A 22,897-nucleotide genomic window follows, 5' to 3' on the forward strand; every position below is an offset into this window, starting at 1 on the left:
TATGGGTGACTCTGAAGTCAGATGGAATAAGGTTTAATAGTCATTTGAAACCAAAATTGAGGTTTTTGGCCATCAGACTAAACACCACACATCATCAAAAACACACCATCCCTATCATTAAGCTGCTGTGGGGATGCATCACTGTAGCAGGCCCTGGAAGGCTTGTGAGGTAGAGGGTAAAATGAATGTGCACAATACAGGGAAAACCTGATGCAGTCTTCAAGAGAACTGCGATTTGGGAGAAGATTTATTTTCTGGCAAGACAATGACCCCAAGCATAAAGCCAAAGCTACACAGGAGAGGCTTAAAAACAACCAGGTCTTGGAGTGGCCAAGTAGGAATCCAGACCTCAATCCAACTGAGAATTTGTGACTTGAAAAGGGCCATTCATTCACGATCCCCTTGCAATCTTACAGAGCTTGAGCAGTTTTATAAAGAATGGGGGGGAAAATTGCAGTGTTCAGGTGTGCAAAGCTGATAAACATCTAACCACATAGACTCCAGGCTGTAATTGCTGGCAAAGGTGCATCTACAAAATCTGACATGAAGGGGTTGAGTAATTATGCAATCAATTATTTTGTATTTTATAATTGAAATTAATTTAGATCACTTTGAAGACATCTGTTTTCACTTTGACATGAAAGAGCTTTTTTCAGTTGATCGGTATCAAAAAAAAGCCAAATTAAATCACTGTGATTCAATATGGTAAAACAATAAAACATAAACTTCCAAGGGGGGGTGACTACTTTTTATAGCCACTGTATTGTCTGCCTTTGAGCCTCAGTAACATCAAATATTTGAATTGTGACTGCTATTTCTATATTTGGCATTTGAAATAACTGTCTGAGACTGCAGAAGAGGCATCTTCAGCAACAAAAGCGATAAACATCTGATATAAAAATTAGGGCAAAATTTATTCTGAACCTCTTTAAATGAGACTGTAAGTGGTTGTACAGGTACATGTTAGGCTTACATTTCTGATCTGGTCGTAGAAGATATCAAAAAGAATCTTAGAAACATGGAGTCCATGTCAGTTGTCATCCATGTTAAAAACAATACCATTTAAGCAACCTGATTAAATCACCTACTCAATTTACATTCCTTTGTTTTCATAATAAATTAAATAATTCACACCATACAACAAACAAAAATAAACATTTATAACCCAGTTTATTGGAGTCCTGATTTGTACTTATTCCTTGATAAACGTGACTACATTATATTTCCCAGTTAATATCAACCTGTTGTCATGCAAAGTTTCTTGCCTGCAAAGTGTTTTCTATGTTTCCTACAATTGTGGTTATACTTCAAGAGATACCAAAACTACTTTGAGATCTTCCAAACTTGTAAAATGTTCTCAATATTTCATTTATTGGATAAGAAATGAGATGTTTTAATTATCACTGCCATAAAAGTACACAACCATTATTTAGATTTACAGGTACATGACTAAGTTTTACAATTATACTCTGTTTATAATTACCCATGATCATGTCATATTTTATAATGTTATATAATGAATTTTAGAAATGCCTTGTATAAAGATAGCACTGCTTGCTCCATGATAGTGCTACTCATTTTGCTTTTTAACCTTCATCACTAATGTCATATGCTTTTAAAAGCTGTAAAAAGAAAACTTATTTAGGCTTTAGATCCATCTCTGCTAATGAAAAGGAATAGATTTAAGAGAGACTGCACGGCTTTTGTTGCAGAAGCCTATCAATTCAACAGATGTGGATTATATTGATTCACTTCCAGGATTATATTCAAATACCTGTTCAAAATTTAAGGCCATTAACCAAACCTGAATTTAAACAACTAATCCTTTTAAGAAGGTTATGTTTTTGATATAGCCACAAAGAGCAAATAGACTTATAGTACCAGAAAATACTTGTAATCTATACATCATACACAAAGCTTAACACTAAACAGTTCTTCAACTTAGTTGGGTGGTACAAGCGCTCAAAAAACAACTTATATATTTAGTTAAAATTCCAATATTATATCATCATATTAATATGCCAATACAGTTTTAATTTACATCTTTTTTGATGTTACACAATGGTACAGTAAATTTCCCAGTAAACTAAGCAATCTTAAAAGAATCTTAAAACAAATCCTGATGAATTTAAAGTGAACATGGAAAACTGGACTCCAATATGTTTTTTAAAAAGTGGCAAACAGAATTAGGTGAGCAGATTCTGCACCATGAGACTTCTGACAACTGGATACCACTTTAAAGTTCAAAGTGCATTTATTATCAATGTATATATTATACAATCTTGGCAATCATCTCCTTTCAGGATGCCACAAAACAAAGAAACCCAAAATAACCCAAATATTAAAAATACCCATCAAACACTCAATGTGCAGAGCAAAAAAAACATACCATGCCAACAATAAAAGTAAGGAAACAGCATTCAGAACAAAAGTGAGTCCTTCTTTTTCAATCCTTTTATTAAATTTCATATATATATAAGAAAAAACATAGCATGATAATGAATAGATTACAAATTCAATAGACTTGAAATTACATTAGTAATAGGATAATAATATCCTATTAAACATCAATCAACAAAAGGTACATTAATCAATCAAGTCTATATAAATATATCTGAAAAAAAACAAAAATAATCATCAAAAGAGAAAAAAAAATTGAAAATATATAGAAGAAAATATATATTAAAAAAAATACTAAACTAAACTAACATGGGCAACAATAACAGTTTATAAGTATGTGATAGTGTCAAGAAAAAACTCCGGAATTCCATACCTGAACAAGAATAAGTAGAGAAAAGGATCTGAAAAAGGCCAAATTAATTCATATGAAAATGTCGAATGAACGGTCCCCAAGTTTCTTCAAATTTAATTCATGAGTCAAAAATAGTGCTTCTAATTTTTTCCAAACTCAGATAGGAAATAGTTTGAGAGAACCACTGAGATGTGGTAGGAGGATTTACTTCTTTCCAGTTTTGTAATATAGACCTTCTGGCAATTAATGTTACAAAAGCAATCATTCGTCTGATTGAAGGGGAAAACTGATTACCATCTTCATTTGGCATACCGAAAATTGCAGTAATAAAATGAGGTTGTAAATCGATATTCCATACTGAGGAAATGACATCAAAAATGTCCTTCCAGTAGTTATGTAAAGTGGGACATGACCAAAACATGTGGGTCAATGAAGCCACTTCTAAGTGACATCTGTCCCATTGAGGATTGATATGAGAGTAGAATCGAGCAAGCTTATCTTTAGACATATAAGCTCTATGTACAATTTTAAATTGTATTAAAGCATGTTTAGCACATATAGAAGAAGAATTAACCATTTGCAAAATTTTTTCCCATTTATCTGTTGATATATTATATCGAAGTTCTTTTTCCCATTCTTGTTTAATTCTATCTGATATTTCTGGTTGTATCTTCATAATCATGTTATAAATAAAAGCTACTAATCCCTTATGGCAGGGATTAAAGGTGAAAATCAAATCTGAAAAATCCATTGGAGTTGAATTGGGAAAAGATGGAAGAATTTTGTGTAAGAAATTTCTAATTTGTAAGTATCTAAAAAAATTGGATTTAGGTAATTTAAATTTGTTAGAAAGTTGATCAAAAGACATCAAAGTACCTTCAAAAAAAAGATCACGAAAACATTTTATACCTTTCCTTTTCCATATGCTAAAAGCTTGATCTGTCAAGGAAGGTTTGAAAAAAAAATTAAATAAAATAGGGCTGTCAAGAACAAAGTTTTTCAGATTAAAAAATTTACGAAATTGAAACCAAATTCGTAGTGTATGTTTGACAACAGGGTTAGATATCTGTTTATTGAATTTAACTAAATCAACAGGAAGAAAAGAACCAAGAACGGAGAATATAGAATATCCCTTTACCTCACTACATTCCAAATTTACCCACTGTGGACACAATGGTGAGTCCAAATCTAGTTTCCAATACGTTAGGTTACGAATATTATTCGCCCAATAATAAAATCTAAAGTTAGGTAAAGCTAGACCACCATCTTTTTTAGATTTTTGTAATTGCCTTTTGCTTAACCTGGGGTTTTTATTTTGCCACACAAATGAGGAAAGTTTTGAATCAATGTTGTCAAAAAAAGATTTAGGAATAAAAATTGGTAAGGCTTGAAATAAATATAAAAATTTCGGTAAAATCATCATTTTAATAGCATTAATCCGACCAACTAATGATAAAAATAAGGGAGACCATCTTGTAATAAGTTGTTGAATTTGATGAAGCATAGGTAAAAAATTCAGTCCAAATAAATCTTTATATTTCTTGGTGATTTTTATACCTAAATAGATAAAGTTATCAGTAACAACTTTAAATGGCATCCTGTCATTCAATAAGGTTTGCGCGTTTAAGGGGAATAATTCACTCTTATCTAAGTTTAATTTATAACCAGAAAAACTACCAAATTGAGCCAACAAGGATAAAATAGCGGGAATAGACCTATTAGGATCAGAAATATATAACAGCAGGTCATCAGCATAAAGTGATAATTTGTATAACTTCTCATTACGGATGATACCAAAAATATTAGGAGATTCACGAATAGCAATGGCTAAAGGTTCTAATGCAATATTAAATAATAAAGGACTTAAAGGACAACCTTGTCTCGTACCACGAGATAATTGAAAAAAAGAAGATCTATAATTATTTGTAAGAACAGAAGCAACAGGTTTATAATATATTAATTTAATCCATGATATAAAATTAGAACTAAAATTAAAGTTTCTCAATGCATTAAATAAGTATGTCCATTCAACTTTATCAAAAGCTTTTTCAGCATCTAATGAGATAACACATTCTGGGGTTGTGGGTGATGAAGTATAAATTATGTTAATCAATTTTCTAATATTAAAAAAGGAATACCGATTCCTAATAAAACCAGTTTGATCTTCTGAAATAATCTGTGATAGTACCTTTTCTAATCTAATGGCTAAAATTTTTGTAAGAATCTTAGAGTCTACATTTAATAATGATATAGGGCGATAAGATGCACATAAAGTAGGATCTTTATCTTTTTTAAGAATTAGAGAAATAGTAGCTTCATAAAAAGATTGAGGTAATCTCTTCTTAACAAACGCATCATTAAAGATTTCACATAGCCAAGGAGAAAGCAATAAAGAAAAAGTTTTAAAAAATTCTACATAAAACCATCAGGACCAGGAGCTTTCCCTGAATTCATTGATGAGATAGCCTCTCTTATTTCGGCCATAGAGATAGGAGCATCAAGCAAGCTACAATCTTCATCTATCAGTTTAGGAATATCCAAGTTGTTAAAAAAATTATACATCATGGACAGGTCACCATCAAATTCTGATTGATATAAAGATTTATAAAAATCTTGAAAAGTGTTATTGATTTCTTTATGATCAGTAGTTAAATTTCCGTCTTGTTTACGAATTTTAATAATTTGTCGCTTAGTCGAAATAGCTTTTAATTGATTAGCTAACAATTTACCAGTTCGATCACTATGAATATAAAATTGAGCCCTGGTCTTAATTAATTGATTCTCAATTGAAGAAGATAATAATAAACTATGTTCCATTTGAAGCTCAACTCTCTTCTTATAAAGTTCTTTGGTAGGAGTAACGGAATAAATCTTATCAATTTCTTTAATTTTATCCACCAATAAAGCTATATCTAAATATCTTTGTTTTCTTTTGCCAACGGAATATGAGATAATTTGTCCACGGATAAAAGCCTTGAAAGAGTCCCAAAGTATTCCTCTGTCAATCTCTTCGGTATAGTTTGTTGAAAAAAATAAGTCAATTTGTTGTTTTATGAAGGTAATAAATTCTGGATCTTGAAGTAAAGTAGCGTTAAGTCTCCAAGATCTAGTATTAATAGAAGAGTCCGAGATCTTGATAGATAACTTCAAAGGTGCATGATCCGAAATAGCAATAGAGTCATATTTACAATCAGTAACATCTGTTAATAAACGATGATCAATAAAGAAATAATCAATTCTAGAACAACTATGATATACATGTGAAAAAAATGAAAATTCTTTATCTTTAGGGTTCAGAAACCGCCATATTTCAGTAATTCCAGAATCGACCATAAAAGAATTAATAAGTAAAGCTGATCTATTCGGAAGAGTTCGAATAGGTATAGATCTATCCATCGAAGGATTCAAACAACAATTAAAGTCTCCACCCATTATCAACATATATTCATTCAAATTAGGAAGGGAAGTAAATAAACATTTAAAAAATTCAGGGCAGTCAAAGTTTGGAGCATAAATATTAACTAGAACAACTTTTCGATTAAAAAGTGAACCAGTTATCAACAAAAATCTGCCCTGTGGATCAGAAATAACTTCATGATGTGTAAACGAAATTGAGGGGTCTATAAAAATAGACACACCCCTAATTTTAGCGGTACAATTCGAGTGAAATTGTTGACCCTTCCAGAACCTAAAAATACGTTGATTATCCTCCCTCCTAATATGGGTCTCCTGTGCAAAAATAATATTAGCGTTCAATCTATGGAATACTTTAAATATTTTTTTACGTTTAATCGGATGATTTAAACCATTAGTATTCCACGAGATAAAGTTAATAGATTTATCCATCATACCAATATTAATTGTGTGTATCATAAAAGGTTAAAAAGACACATAACCCACAATTTAGGAAGAAGGAAAATTGATTCAGGAGCAACCGGAGATCATGACACCTCAACAATATTAATAATTTAAAGTCGGCCCATAAACTAAAAGCAAAAAAATAAAAAGCAAAAGCGTGAAAAAAGATCCCTCCCCCCTCCCCCCACCCTTTGAAAGAAAGCCAAGCGGCAGGCGCATAAACTAATACTAATATTACCCCCATTTCAAGATGGCAGCTCCATAAGAAGATTTTAAAAAAAACTATATAACACCCAGATTAAGATAGAGGGTTGCAAAAAAATATATATATATCAGTCAGATTAAAAAAAAACTAAAATAGTAAAACAAAAAATCATTAATAAAAAAAAAATGAACATTAAAATTTAAAAGTGTAATATACCTTTAAAAAAAATTCCATATTCAAATACAAGAAAGATGACGTTTCAAAAGCAAAGACTTATGGGAAGAAGAAACGACATTTTGAAAAAGCCATATTACAAAATATGAATATAAGTTCAGCAATCTAATAAGAAAATTTAGTAAAAAAGAGTTATCAAAATAGAATTAAAAAAAAGATTTAATAGACACTACAGCATATATAAAAAAAGACTAAAAAAAAATTCAAAACATTTGTTCCATTTCTAAATACAGGCAAACAAATAAACGCTTATAAAAAGCAAAGTCTTATGGGAAGAAGGAACGACATTTTAAAAAAAATAATTCATTATTACAAAATACAAACGTGTATAAAAAAGGATATTATAAAAATTAAAACAGCATCTATAAGCAATGATAATAGTAGTAGAAAAAAAAACCAGACCCGTAGATCAGGATAAGAAGTTATAACCCAGCTTCATGGGTTAAAACTTAAAATGAAATGGCATCCTCTCTCCAAAAAATCTTCAATGTAACTCATAGTTCAAGTTGCACTAGAAGATCGATATTCTTCAACAAATTTCTTCACTTCTTCTGGAGTGTTGAAAAATCGTTGACTGTTGTCGTTCAGCACAATTCTAAGCTTCGCTGGATACATTAAAGCTTGTTTAAGTCCAATCGAGTGAATCTCTGCCATCACTGGTTTAAAAGCGATTCTGACTCTCATTACATCGTATGAGTAATCCTCAACAATTCGAAATGAATTGGTATGGTAAGAGATCATACCTTTTTTACGAGCTAATCGAATTAGAAGCTCTTTCTCACGAGGATAATGAAGGCGAACAATCACCGCTCGTGGTTTACCAGTCGTAGACGAAAACCTCGCAACTCTGTGAGCGCGATCGATAACAGGTTTAGTTTGCAAACCTTCATCACCAAAAATTTCCCACAGTAATTTAGAGAAAAATTCAGTTAAATCACCGGACTCAACTTTTTCGGGAAATCCGATGATGCGCAAATTCTGTCTGCGAGATCGGTTTTCAAGATCAGTAATTTTAAACTTATACTGATCCATAGTTTTAGCAGTCGACTCTATCTTCTTCTCCAACGCTTCAATTGTACGTGCTTTTTCACAAATTGATTGTTCAAGAGTCGTAATCTTATTTTCATGCCGCTGAACATCTGATGCCTGCGATTGAAACTTAATTTCAAGCGATCTAACAACTCCTTCAAGATCAGATATTTTCGTGGTAAGCCTTTTTTCCAAACTTGACAGTTTACTATCCAATTTACCTTCTAGTCTGCCTTCCAAACCCGCAAGTTTAGAATCCAGAAGGTTAGCAACTGTGTCGATAGATAAAGGATCCTTAGACGATTTCTTACTTGTAGCCATTTTAAGTTTGACAAGATTAGTTCAAATATTATTTTAGGAAAAAAGAGTTAATCAGAAGTAGCAACTCGTATGATTAAGTTCGGAAAGATTTGATTAAAGGGTGATTATAGTTGAAAAAATAAAGAGCGCCTAAAAGGCAGATGCTTACATCGCCATCTTGAAACTCCACCCCCCCAAAAGTGAGTCCTTAGACACAAAACCCAGAGTAGCCCAGAGCCTCAGCATCTATAATTAAGACCATAAGATATAGGAGCAGAAATAGGCCATTCGGCCCATTGAGTTTGCTCCACCATTCAATCCTGGGCTGATCCAATTCTTCCATCCCCCCCATTCTCCTGAACTCCAGGGAATACAGCCCAAGCATATGTTCAGCGCAGAGACGAGCAAACATCACGGAGCCCACAGACACTAAGCCTGCAGCTGATGGAGCAGGCCACAGCCCGAACCTCAGTTCAGCACAAAACGGAGTAAACATCGTGGAGCCCCAGGCAGCAGGAGCAGGCCACAGCCTTAGCGCAGCGTAGAGCAAACGTCATGGATCGGCGGGCAGAACCTGCCTTTTCAGTCCATCTGGCCTGGTGTTTAAATCGGCCAGTTATCGGGTCATTCCTTGCTCTAAGACCAGGTAACATCAATACACTCTGGGGCTGGACCCCACCCCCACGTTTCAGCCCGTACACACCCTTTCCAAATTATCCTGGTGCTTAGACCAATCGAACCTTGCTCTAGGTTTAGGTGGACAGGCTTTGAATCTGCCTCTCTTCCACTCTGCTCACCCTGATTTTGCCTCACACCCACAAGCTTCGACCCTCAACTCAGCCTCACCTTCACTCACCTCTTTTATTGTTTGTAGTGATCATTTACCATAATTTTATACAGAAAAAGAGTTAGTAGTAAAGTATTTAGTTGTATTCCTTGTTTTGTTAACCACCAGTAAATGGTCACTTGCTTGTAATTAAATTCTAAAACCCAGCTCATCAGTATCAAGCAAAGCAGGAGCCAGGATTACCAAAATGTAGGGTGGAGATAAACAGCCTTCAATACCTAATGCTATTCATTCTGGAATGGCTTAAATTAACAGGGAATACTTAATGAGAGAAACAGATGTGATATTGCTATCACTTCAAGTTGAAGAGTTCATAAGAACAGACCATGCATTGGGAGTACTCTCTACCAAACTGGATCTTTGCAAGAAACATTAGTTTTAGGAATAAAGAGTGGGAAAATGAGAAAAGAACAAAAAAAATCAAAAGATTAGACAAAACTACATGTTGAAACTTTAAAGTTGTACTAAGCAGAACTTGTCTGAATAATTGGTTATAAATTTTTCAAAGAGGCGACTAATTGTTTTGGTGAGGTTAATGCCATTGTACCAGATGGGCTTCAAGAAAACTTTTGACAAGGTTCCACGTGAGATCTGAGGCAATTTAGCAAAGTGGATCTTTAAGCTGGCTTGGTGATGAGAGGCAGATAGGATGCTGAGTATTGTCTTTACAATTGGAAGTCAGCGACCAATGGTGTGCTACATGGATTGGTGCTGAACTCTCACTATTTTCTTAACATTATGGATGTAAATCTAGGAAGTTTGCAGATAAAATTAAATTTTGTGGTGTTGTTGATAGTGAGGAAGGCAGTCTCAGATAGAGAACACCATTTCTGTATTAGTAAGTTGGTCATAAAAATGATAGACTTTAATGCTCAAAAATATGCATTTTGGGAGGTCTAGGATATATTCAGTTAATGATAGGACTCTAAGTGAGTACTAGGCAACATTGGGGCCTTGGTGCACATATCCAAAGTTCCCTGAAAACAGCAGTACAGAAAGACATACTGCATTACAGCATTTAAAAAGTATGTAAGTGAACAACTGAAGCATCATGAACAGGAGGCTGCAAGCTGAAAGGTAGGAAATGTGAATCATGTTGATAGATCCTTAATTGCTGCATGGACATGTTGAGGTGAAGGGCTTGTTTATGTCCTGTGCGACACGATGACATATAAATTGGTATTGGCATAGCTGCTCCACCATTCAAGATGTTCTCCTTTTCTGAAAAACTAATCAACTTCCTTTTCAAATTCCCCCAAATTTCTATCTTCTACAAGCATCTAGGGCGGGGGTCGGCAACCCGCGGCTCCCGAGCCATTTGTGGCTCTTTCACCTCTGTGCTGCGGCTCCCTGTGGCTTTGGGAAATAATTGGTCAGTATTTAATTAAAATGTATTTTATGTTACTTTGTTAGCTTTTGAAATGTAATTCTAAATTTGAAGATTATGGTGATCTTGTACAATCTAAGTGTGGCGACACATTTCCTGGCACATCCGAAACGGCTCACAATTAGCCAGCATTCCGGCTAAGGGAGATAGCCTACGGGGGTTTGTGAGTACGCGTCTTTTGCAGCATCTGCGTCCATGGGGGCTGGGTTGAGGGAGGCTTAAAAGCAAGGCTGTTTAGTTCGAATAAAGTTATTCGACTGCAGTTTACTGACTGCGTGAGCACACCGCTACAACGTGTTTTTATCGCTGGCTGTCCAGAGGGGAGGTGCTGAAATGCTTTGTCGCGTGTCTGGAAGAAGTGAAAACTTTCCTGGGCAGCAAAGGGCTCACCTTTCCTGAGCTGGAACAGCCAGAGTGGCTGGAAAAGCTACACTTCATGGTAGACATGACAGCGCACCTGAACACACTGAAAACAGCTCTTCAGGGGTAAGGACTTACAGCCCTACACATGTTGGAGGATGTTTTGGCATTCGAGCGCAAGTTGACAGTGCTTGCCAGAGATTTACAGAAAGGCACATTGTCTCACTTCCCCAATTTGAGAGAGTTCAAACAAGGTCACGACATGATAAATTCGGAGTATTTACATTCTGCAATCATCGCAATGCAAACATCGTTTGGGAAACGCTTCTGTGAGTTCAGAGAGGAAAAAAACACATTATCCTTCCCGGTCACTCCCCTAAGCATCGATCCATCCCTACCGAATACGACTGCATTGTCAGGTGTGAGTCAACCTGACCAAGTATGATAAATATTTTAATTGCCTATTATTTTACGTATATTCATATGTTTTCATTGTTCAGTGAAATAGTCCTTTTATTTTTCAGGTTGACAGCTGGCTGACGTTATTTTTGGTTTGCTGCTGGCGGCAAATTTAAGTTTAGCGTTTTTCATAAACACAAGAAGGACTCAAATAGACGTTGAGTATTTTACTTAAAAGTAACCTTCAACCCAACATCTTATTTTCGGAGTTCAAAATGTTTTTGTTGCATGCAGAAATGCAATTTCGTTTTCTCTGCAGGAGTTCATCAATTTCATAAATGCAACACATTATAGTTTGTTTATACATAGCATAAAGGCAAAACAAAACGTTGTATGCAGTGTTATTTCATTTTAAATGTCAAACGGGTTTTGCGGCATGAGCAATCATTTCTAATATTAAATGAAGATAAAACTGAAATACTTCTAGTTGGTCCAAAAGCCAAAAGACGTAAACTGCTTGATAATGTTAGGAACTTGACTCCCCTTTGTAATATCAGAAGTAACAAGCCTGGATATTATCCTTGATTCAGATTTGAATTTTAAATCCCACATAAAGAAAGTGACCAGAGCAGCATTTCTACACCTAAGAAATATTTCAAAGGTATGTCTGCTTCTGTCTCGTAATGATGCTGAAAATCTAATTCTCACTTTTATATTGAATAGACTAGACCACTGCAAATGTTTACTGACCTTCCAAATGCAATCTATTGACAAATTTCAACTCATTTAGAATGCCACTGCTGGACTTTAAACCAAAACTAGGATGAGGGAGCATATCACTCCTGTCCTAACTACTTTGCATTGGCTTCCTGTATCTGTTAGAATTGCTTTTAAAGTTCTCTTACTTGTTTTTAAAATTGTCAAAGATTTGGGACCAGAGTACATCATGGAGTCATTTTGGATTTATAATCCTGCTCGAGCTCTCAGGTCCTCTTTTGCCAGTTTCTTAAATTTAAATAAATCTCCCTCAAAAGATAATTGGCAGGTCATCTTTTTTGAACTATGCGCCTAAACTGTGGAACTCAATAAACTTTTAAAACTAGACTTTTAAATGCTGGCTCAAAACCTATTCCATGCAGTCACTTGTCAAAGGCCTTGCTGAAGTCCATTTAAACAGAGCCTTCTGCCTTGCCCTCATCAATCCTCTTTATTACCGCTTCAAAAATACTATATATGATTTATGAAACCTGAATACTGATTTCTGAAAAAAGTAGTTAGTGATAATGATTATACATGGCACCTGTGCTGACAGGAATTTGTCGTACTGGGCTCCAGTTTGCACTGAAGATGAGAATAAACTCAATTATATATTTCATTCAATGTGTTGATTATGTTCATATATATTAAGCTGTTGTAACTATGTATCTCCTAGTATACAAAATATTCAGACTACCCTTATGGTTAAAAAAAGAACAAGTCTGGATGATTTTTCATGCACCGATTTCTGCTGATTTTTTGGGTAGTTTTTAAAATCCTCTTCATGTATATTAGTTTGCCTTTTGTATTTTGGATCACACATGTGAGAGCATAAAGTCCGTGGTATTTTTATTATGCAACTGTTAGCTAACTGTAAATAACAACTGGACTGCTTTGGTTCCCTAATGTTAAATGTAGCAGAACTTGTGACATCTCTTTTTTTTAGTTCAATATGTGTTGCAAAGTTTGAAAGAAGAACGAACAAGTGCAAAGAATAATGAAATGTGTAATTATGTATTTACTTTGGAATATCTTCTTCAGCCTGTGTGAATAAGTAGAGGAGCATTCTATTATGTTGCCTGGGAATGCAGGACTGGCTTCTCACATGACAAATGGATTCCAGAGCAGTCTTTATTATTAGTGGAAAGCATATGCTCATTATTGAGAGTGAATTTGCTGTCATGAAGGTAAAGACCAAAGGATCAGCATATAAATTCCCTTCCTGAAACTGATTTTGAGTCCACTGTTTCTGCAAGTAATGGGCTGTAAAGATAAAACACCTGTGCACTTCATCTGTAACCATGAATAAGAGGTTCCAACTTGGACTTCCTTCATTATTTTTCCATCTATTCCATCAGTTGATACATTTCTTTCTTTCATCTTCACAATTGTCTAACTTATTTCCAGATACGTGCAAAATGGATAATTATGAAGATGAAGCCCTCTATCCAAACAATCATTTTCAATGAATTAATACTATCCAGTACAGAATTCTGCAGAATACTGTTAATTACTTCAACCCCTCACAAAAATATATTCAATCTCCATTCAGTTTTGTCCTTGATAGTGAATTTTTAATTCATTTTTGCTGTTACTCCACTCATAGATTCCTAATTTCTGTGCTTTCAAACCTGTCATCACTTAAAAAAATATCATCTTCATGTATTTGCCATTTCTGTGTTCACACTTTTAATTATTTTCTTAATACCTTTAATTAAAGATCCGCATTCTCACTGGCACAGTCTAGTAACAAAGTTCTTATTCCCCAGTTTGTTGCCCTCTGTTTTGAAGATAATTATGATTTCAGACACTCCACTATGCTCAGTCAATACCAAATCTCAATGGAACCTTAATACATACATTCTTGGGCTTTCATTATTTCTTACTCTATTTCCCTCCGGATCCTTGGATATATTCCATCAAATTCTAGCAAATTGCATTTTAACCTAATTAACTTATCTAATGCTTTTACTATAATATCACTTATCCTTTTAACCAATGCAATCAAAGTCTTTCATAAATATTGAAGTAGTTGTTTTATATGTATGCACCAGTTCCACTTATCCTTTGATAATTCAATTATCTCCACTTTCAAATCAAACGTTAAATATAACTCTTTTATTTTTTACTGATGCATTTAAAACCATAGAACACTACAGCGCAGAAAACAGGCCATTCAGCCCTTCTAATCTGTGCCAAAACTTTATTCCACTATTCCCATTGACCTGCACCCAGTCCATAACCCTCCAGACCTCCCATCCATACATCTGTCCAATTTATTCTTAAAACTTAAGAGTGAGCCCGCATTTACATCAGATGGTAGCTCGTTCCACACTCCCACCACTCTCTGAGTGAATAAGTTCCCCCTAAACCTTTCCCCTTTCACCCTAAAGCCATGTCCTCTTGTATTTATCTCTCCTAATCTATGGAAAGAGCCTACTCGCATTTACTCTGTGTATACCCCTCATAATTGTGTAAACCTCTATCAAATCCCCCTCATTGTTCTACGCTCCAAGGAATAAAGTCCTAACCTGTTTGATCTTTCCCTGTAACTCAACTCCTGAAGACCCAGCAACATCCTAGTAAATCTTCTCTGCACTCTTTCAATCTTACTGATATCATTCCTATAGTTAGGTGACCAGAGCTGTGTACAATACTCCAAATTTGGCCTCACCAATGTCTTATACAAACTCACCATAACATCCCAACTCCTATACACAATACTTTGATTTATGAAAATAGTCCACACATTTATTCATTCTGCCCAAGTGCATGACAGTGTACTTCCCTACATTATGACCATGAGACCTTGGAGAGGAATTAAGCCACTTGGCCCGTCGTCTGCTCTGCCATTCCTCTTTGGCTGATTTATCATCCCTTTCAACCCATTCTCCTGTCTTCTCACCATAAGCTCAGACACCTTGATTATCAAGAACCTATCAACCTCAGTCTTAAATATACACAATAACTTGGCCTGTACAGCCAGCCATCTGCAGCAAAGAATTTACAGATTCATGACACTCTGGCTAAAGTAATTTTTTCCTAATCTGTGTTTTAAATGGACTTCCCTCAATTCTGAGGTTGTGCCCTCTGGTCCTAGGCTTCCCCCTCTATCCAGACCTCTCAATATTCGACACGTTTCAATGAGATCCCCTCCTCATTCTTCTAAACTCCAGCAAATACAGGTCCAAAGCCATCAAACGCTCATGTGTTAACCTTTGCATTCTTAGGATCATTCTTGTGAACCTCCTCTGGACTCTTTCCAATGCCAGCATATCCTTCCTTGAATAAGAGGCCCAAAACTACTCATAATACAGGTGGCCCCCATTTTTCGTATGTTCGCTTTACAACAGTTTGCTGTACGAAAGATCTACATTAGTACCTGTTTTCGCTAACCAAAGAGGATTTTCGCTTTTACAAAAAAAAGACGCCCGCTTTATATGTGTGTTTACCCCGAGAAAGACTACCATGACAATGAAGCCTTGTGCGGGCAGTTGTGCGCGCATGCGTGTACATGTGTATGTGCATACGTGTGTACGTATGTATGCACTTGCGTGTATGTGCCGATTTTATTTTTTACTCCAAACCGATTTTGGCTTGCTGTCTTCCTGAGTTTGATAAGTGAAGCTACACCTTACGTACAATATTTCTACTTTATATAGGCTATATATTTATCATATCATTCCTGCTTTTACTATATATTAATGTTATTTTAGGTTTTATGTGTTATTTGGTGTGATTTGGTAGGTTATTTTTTGGTTCTGGAAATGCTCAAAAATTTTTCCCATATAAATTAATGTTAATTGCCTCTTCACTTTACGACATTTCGGCTTACAAACGGTTTCATAGGAATGCTCTACCTTTGGATAGCGGGGGGAAACCTGCAGTCCAAGTGCAGTCTGACCAATGCTTTATAATACCTCAGCATTACATCCTTGCTTTTGCATTCTAATCCTCCTGAAATGAATGCTAACATCGCATTTGCCTTCCTTACCACAGACTCAAACTGAAATTTAACCTTTAGGAAATCCTGCACAAGGACTCCCAAGTCCCTCTTTACCTCTGATTTTTGAATTTCTTTCCCATTCACAAAATAGTCTACGCCTTTATTCCTTCTGCCCAAGTGCATGACCGTGCACTTCCCTACATTATATTCCATCTGCTACTTCTTTGCGCATTCCCCCAAAACTGTCTAAGTCTTTATGCAAGTTACCCTGCTTCATCAACACTACTTGCCCTTCCATCTAACTTCATATCATTTGCAAATTTGGTCACAAAACATCAATTCCTTCATCCAAATCATTGACAAAGAACTGCCCCAAAACCAACCCCTGTGGTACACCACTAGGCACCAGAAGCCAACCAGATAAGGCCCCCTTTATTCCCACTTTTTGCCTCCTGCTATTCAGCCAATCTTCTATTCATTCTTGTACCTTTCCTGTAATACCATTGGCTCTTATTTTGATAAGCAGCCTCACGTTCAGCACCTTGTAAAGGCCTTCTGAAAATCTGAATAAACAACATTCACTGACACTTTGTCTATCCTGCCTATTACTTCTTTAAAGAATTCCAACAGATTCATCAAGCAAGATTTCCCCTTTAGAAAGCCATGCTATTTTATCATGTACCTCCAAATACCCCAAAACTTCATCCTTAATTAGACTCCAACATCTTTCTAACCACCGAAGTTCTTTCTTTTGCCTTCCTCCCTTCTTAACTGGTGGAATGACATTTGCCATTTTTCAGACTTCAAGAATGCTGGCAGAGGGAGCTTCCCTGAGCAATAGAAAAAGGTATAATTGTATCTCTTAGAAAATTGGTCTCCAAGACAGACAAAAAAAAAATTCTCTCTAAGATATAAGAGTGAAACCAATTAAGGGCACCACCAGAGACTAGTTTTAAAGCTAGTTTTAAGGCTGGTCTTAAAGGTTAGATTACATAAAATCCAAGGAGAGTTGGCTAAGCAGATACATAATTGGTGAAGCAGAGGATGATGATTGAATCATAGCTTTCAGACTGGAGACCTATGATAAGTAGTGTGCCTCAGGTTTTGGGCCCAGGCCCATTGTTGTTCATCCATTTATATAAAAATTTGGATGAGAATGTAATTAAGTCATTTACATAAATTAATCGGATGAGAATGTACAAGGTATGGTTAGTAAGTCAGGAAATAGCATTAATGTAGAAGATATCAATATAATGAATAAGATTATCAAAAATTACAGGGAGCTTGATTTGCTAGGCAAGTGGGCTGAGAAATGGCAAATAGCACTCAATTAAGATAAGTATGAGGTGCTGCAGTTTTAGGAAGCTAGAACAGGGTAGAACTTTCACACTGAAAGGTATGACTTTGGGTGATGTTGTAGACAGAGGAATTAAAGAAAGCAATTAATTCATTCCCTGGAAGTGGCATCACAGGTAGACAAGTTAATAAGGGAGGTAGCTGGCACACTGATCTTCATCAGTCACTGACTATAAGAGTTGGGTCATTATATTGTAGTTGTACTTGACCTTGGTGAAATTTCTTGGAGAATGTATGAACACTATCTCTTATTCCTTCTTTTTTTGCACTAAGATTAATCTTTGAGATTAATTTATCTCGAAAATTTGCAATAATTTTTTTACACCGTACTGCTGTCATAAATCAAATTACACGTCACACAATTTGATGATAATAAAAAAAAATTCTGATTTTGATGGTTTTGGCTAAGCTACTATATGAAAGGTGACATAATGCTGTACTAAGTGAGATGAAGATTTGAGAGTAGATTGCCAGGATTTAAGGGTCTGAGTTATAGGGACAGACTGGGCAGACCCGGACATAATTCCTTCGGGCATCGGAGATGGAGGGGTGACCTTATAGATGTGTATAAAAGCATGAGGGCCACAGATGCATGCACACCGTCTTTTTCCGAGGGAAAGGAAATCAAAAATTATAGGGCATAGGTTAATGGTGAGGGGGAAAGATTTAAAAGGGACCTGGGGGCAACTTCTTTACACAATGTGTGTGGTGCATATCTGGAACAAGCTGCCAAAGGAAGTGGTTGAGGCAGAGATATTAACAATGTTTAAAAATATTTGGACAAGAAAAGTTTGGAGGGATATGGGACAAGCATGGTCAACTGCGACCTGCTTAGATGGGCATCTTGGTCAACGAGGAATTGCACCTGAGGGCCTGTTCCCATGCTGTACTACGTTATGAGTCTTTGACTCGATGTGTAAACTTGGGGAAGTTGTTGCGTAGGTAATGAACTCACTACCAGTTAACCACATGTTTCTATAGAAAAATAGGATTTAGCAACTGGAATAAAAACTATTGCCCTGGGATGCAGTTACAAGCATAAACCCAATAAAAGTTGTGCTTTCAACCATTTTGAATGAAAGCCTGACCTGATCTGACTACACATTGCCCCAACTCAAAAACCTTTGCTGATGTCGCAAGCTGCTTCTTTGGAGTCAGAGATGTCATGGAAAATACCTGACACCAATAACAACCTTCAGCCAGGGCAAATAGTCTGCCAAATGTGTTATTTATTTTATTTATGTTAATCTTCTAACTCAATTATTAAAGTCTCACTGAGTCTCTGTAATCAAGATAACCCAAATTCCGGGCTGGGAACCTCTGCAGTATAGAATCTTACAGGAGGAAATAATTTTAAGTAGTACCTTTGTGAAGTATGAACAGTTCCCTTCAGCAGACACCAAAGCCACAGCACCTTTTACTGCAGGGGTAATATCACAACCATCTCCACCATCCCTGAGAGTATATGGCATGGATTTCCAACTTTTCATTATCCAATCGTACCTTGCATCCAGTCGTTTGCCAACAATTGTCATTCTTAATTCTGAAATAAAATGTCATAAAAAGAGTGATGCATGTTGATGCAGACCAAATTATTTCAAAGTTCAAAGTAAATTTTATTATCAGGATACATATATGTCACCATATACAACCCTGAGATTCATTTTTCCTTATCAGTTCTATGTTAATGTCAAAAGTCAACAGGGAAGGGGAGCTGAGATTACAATTAATTATCCATCATCTAGCTACTATTTTCTATGTTTAAAAACCTGCTTCTGACATGCCCCTATACTTTCCTCCCAACAACTCAAAGTTATGACCCTGTATTAGTCATTTGCACCCCGAGGAAAAAGTCTCTGGCTATCTACTTGAGCTATGCCTCTTAACATCTTCGCTCACTTAACCTATCATCACTCATGCTCTCTAATCCAGGCTTTATCTTGGTAAATCTCCTCTGCACCCTCTAAAGCTTCCTATAAGACAAGAAGAATAGTCAAAGTGTTTAATCAGTTTTATTTGTACTGCACTATTACCTCACAGATCTCGAATTCAATCCCCTGTCTAATGAAGGCTAACTCACCATATGCCTTCTTAACCACTCTATCAACTTGCACTGAAACTTTGAGGAATCTATGGAAGTGAACCTTAAGATTCCCCCCGTTCCTCCACTCTGTTAAGAATCCTATCATTAACCCTGAATTCTACCTTAAGGTTTGGCCTTCCAAAGTAAATTAGTTTACACTTTTCAGGATTGAACTCCATCTGCTACTTTTCAGCCCAGCTTTGCATCCTGTCAATATCTTGTTGTAATGTATAACAACCTTTTACACCAGGGTTCCCAACCTGGGATCCATGGACCCCTCGGTTAATGGTAGAGGTCCTTGGCATAAAAAAGGTTGGGAACCCTTGTTCTACACTACCCAGAACACCAGCAACCTTTGTGTCATCTGCCAGACTTACTCACCCACCCTTCCATTTCTTCATCCAAGTAACTTACAAAAATCACAAAGAGCAGGGGTCCCAGAACAGATTCCCACAAAACAAAACAAAGTATGTTCCATCCAATACTATCTCTGCCTTCTGTGGGCACACTGATTTTGAATCCACGCAGCCCTGTTTTCCTGCATCCCATGCCTTCTGAACTTCTGAATAAATCTACCATGGGGAACCTTATCAAATACCTTATTAAAATCCATATATACCGCATCCACTGCTCTGCCTTCATCGATCTGTTTTGTCCTTTCCTCAAAAAATTCAATCAAGCTTGTGAAGCACAACTCATCCCTCACAAAGCCACATTGACTATCCATAATCAGACTAAGCTTCTCCAAACACTCTAAGAATCCCCTCCAATAGTTTGTCCACCAGTATTATCCCTATTACCTTTCTTGAACAGAGTAATAACATTTCCCATCTTCCAATCCTCTGGCATGACTCGTTGCCAATGAAGCACAAAGATCATCACCAAGAGAACATTAATTTCTTCCCTCACTTTTTGTAGTAAGCTGGGGTATATATAGTCCAGCCCTGAGGACTAATCTATCCTAATGGCTTCCAAAAGTTCCAGTGCATTCTCTTTCTTATTGTCAACATGCTCCATTATATTACTCTGTTAACACTGACCTGATTGAAGCAAGGTATTCATTAAGGACCTTCCCTACCTCTTCTGACTCCAGGCGCATTGCCTCTTTTATCACTGATCGGTCCTACCCTCACTCTAGTCAACCTCCTCATTTTCACATATGTGTAGAATGTTTTGAGGTTTCCTTAGTCCTACCTGGCAAGACCTTCTCATGTCCACTTCGAGCTCTTATAAGTCCTGTCTTAAGCTCTTTCCTGGCTACCTTGTAACTCTACAGAGCCTATCTTGTCCTTGCTTTTTTTAACCTTAAGCGTGCTTCTTTCTTCTTCTTGAAAAGAAGCTCCACCTCTCTTGTCAACCATGGTTCTCCCACCATACTATCCTTTCCTTGCCTCAATGGAACATACTAATCCAGAGCATCATGCAAGTGTTCTCTAAACAATGTCCACATTTTGGTTGTGCGTTTCCATAAGTATATCATTTCACAATTTACTCTCCCAAGTTCCTGCCTAATAGCATCATAATTCCCCCTCACACGTTTAAATACTTCCCTATACCATCTGCTCCTATCCATCTGCAAGGCTGTGGCAAAGGTCAGGGAGTTGTGGTAACTGTCTCCAAAATGTTCACCCACTGGAAGATCTGTTGCCTGACAAGGTTCAATGCCTAGTACCAGATCCTGTATGGCCTCTCCTCTAGTCAGTCTGTCTACATATTGTGTCAGGTATCCTTCCCAGACATAACTAACAAATTCCACCCCATCTAAATCATTTGCATTGAGGAGTTGTCAATCAGTATTAGGGAAGCTGATCACCCATGACAACAATCCTGTTATTTTTGCACCTTTTCAAAAATCCACCTACCAATCTGCCCCTCAGTGTCTATGCTGCTATTGCAGGTCTACAGAATACTCCTATTAGAGACATTCTCTCTTCCTGTTTCTAACTTTGACTTACACTGACTCAATAGGTGACCCCTCCAGAACCTCCTCCCTTTCTGCAGCTGATTAGCAATGACACTCCTCCACCTCTTTTACCTCCCTCCTGTCACTTTTGAAACATGTAAATCCTAGAATATCTAGCAGACATTCTTGTCCTTGTAAAAGCCAAGTCTACATAAAGGCCACAACTTCATAGTACCATGCTCTAAGCTCATCACCCCTGTTCCTTATCCTTCTCACATTAAAATAGACTCATTTCAACCCATCCAACTCACTGAAATTATCCCCTTGCTACTGCCCATCATTCCTCATAATCTCTCTACAGATGCATCTACCTTTCCAACAACTACTTCATTCTTTGACCTATCAGTCTGGTTCCCAACCTCTTACTAAACTAGTTTAAATTCATACCAACAGCTCTAGTGAACCTGCCACAAGGTTAATGGCCCCCTCCAGTCCAGGTGTAACCCATCGCTTTTGAACAAGTCATATCTGTCCCAGAAGAGATCCCAATGATCCATAAGTCTGAAACACTGCCACCAATACCAGTTATTTACACACACATTTATTTGCCTGGTCATCCCAATCTTTCCCTCATGGTGCACAGCAGAGGCAGCAATCCAGAGATTACTAATACAGAGGTCATTCTTTTCAGCAAACATCCTAGTTCTCTATATTCTCTCTTCAGAACCTTATCCCTTTTCCTACCTATGTCATCGTACCAATATGTGCCTTGACATCTGGCTGCTCACACTCCCCCTAAAGAATGCTGTGGAACTGACCTAAAGGGTCACTGACCTTGGCACCTGGGAGGCAAAATTCTATCTGGGAGTCTCTTTCACATCCACATACTCTTCTGTCTGTTTCAGTAGCTATTGAATCCACGGTCATTACCGCTCCCCTCTTCTGCCCCATTTCCTTTCTGAGCCACAGAGCCAGAGACCTGACTGCTGTGGCATTCATCTGCTGGTTCTCCCCCGGCCCCTCAGCAGTACTGAGAGGAATGACTAGTACTGGCTACTTATCTCCTTTCCCTCTCTTTATGGTCACCATGTTACCCCTGTCCTGCACCTTTGGTGTAACTACCTCCATGTATCACCTGTCAATCAACCCCTCAGCCTCCTGAATGATCCCGAGTGTACCCAGCTCGAACTCCAGTTCGCTAACTCAGTCTTTAAGAATCTGCAGCTGCATGAACTTCTTGCAGGTGTGGTTGTCAGGGACACTGGAGGTCTCCCTGTTTTCCCACATCCAACTAGGAGCACCTCACTGTCCTGACTGGTATTCCTACTGCTCTAACTGCAATTAGAAAGAAAGAAACTTACCAGAAATTTACCTGAGCCTCTGCCTCTCCTCACTGAGCCATTTGTAACAAGATAGTTAAATTAAAGGCACAATTAGAAATAAATGGGAATGATTTGACAGCCAAAGCAGACATGTTTACAA

The 22,897-nt window shown here is 36.8% G+C and overlaps 1 protein-coding gene across 1 annotated transcript in view; it reads right to left on the reverse strand.

The window, feature by feature from the left end:
• si:dkey-256h2.1 (uncharacterized protein LOC337520 homolog) overlaps positions 1–22,897 on the reverse strand; it is a 192,968-nt gene that overhangs the window by 132,978 nt on the left and 37,093 nt on the right. Inside the window, exon 3 of the mRNA XM_059972591.1 lies at positions 18,794–18,972. Within this exon, the coding sequence (XP_059828574.1) occupies positions 18,794–18,972 (179 nt within the window). The remainder of the gene's footprint in view (positions 1–18,793; positions 18,973–22,897) is intronic.

Source organism: Hypanus sabinus, chromosome 6 (genome assembly GCF_030144855.1).
Source record: "Hypanus sabinus isolate sHypSab1 chromosome 6, sHypSab1.hap1, whole genome shotgun sequence".
Classification (NCBI taxonomy): Eukaryota; Metazoa; Chordata; class Chondrichthyes; order Myliobatiformes; family Dasyatidae; genus Hypanus; species Hypanus sabinus.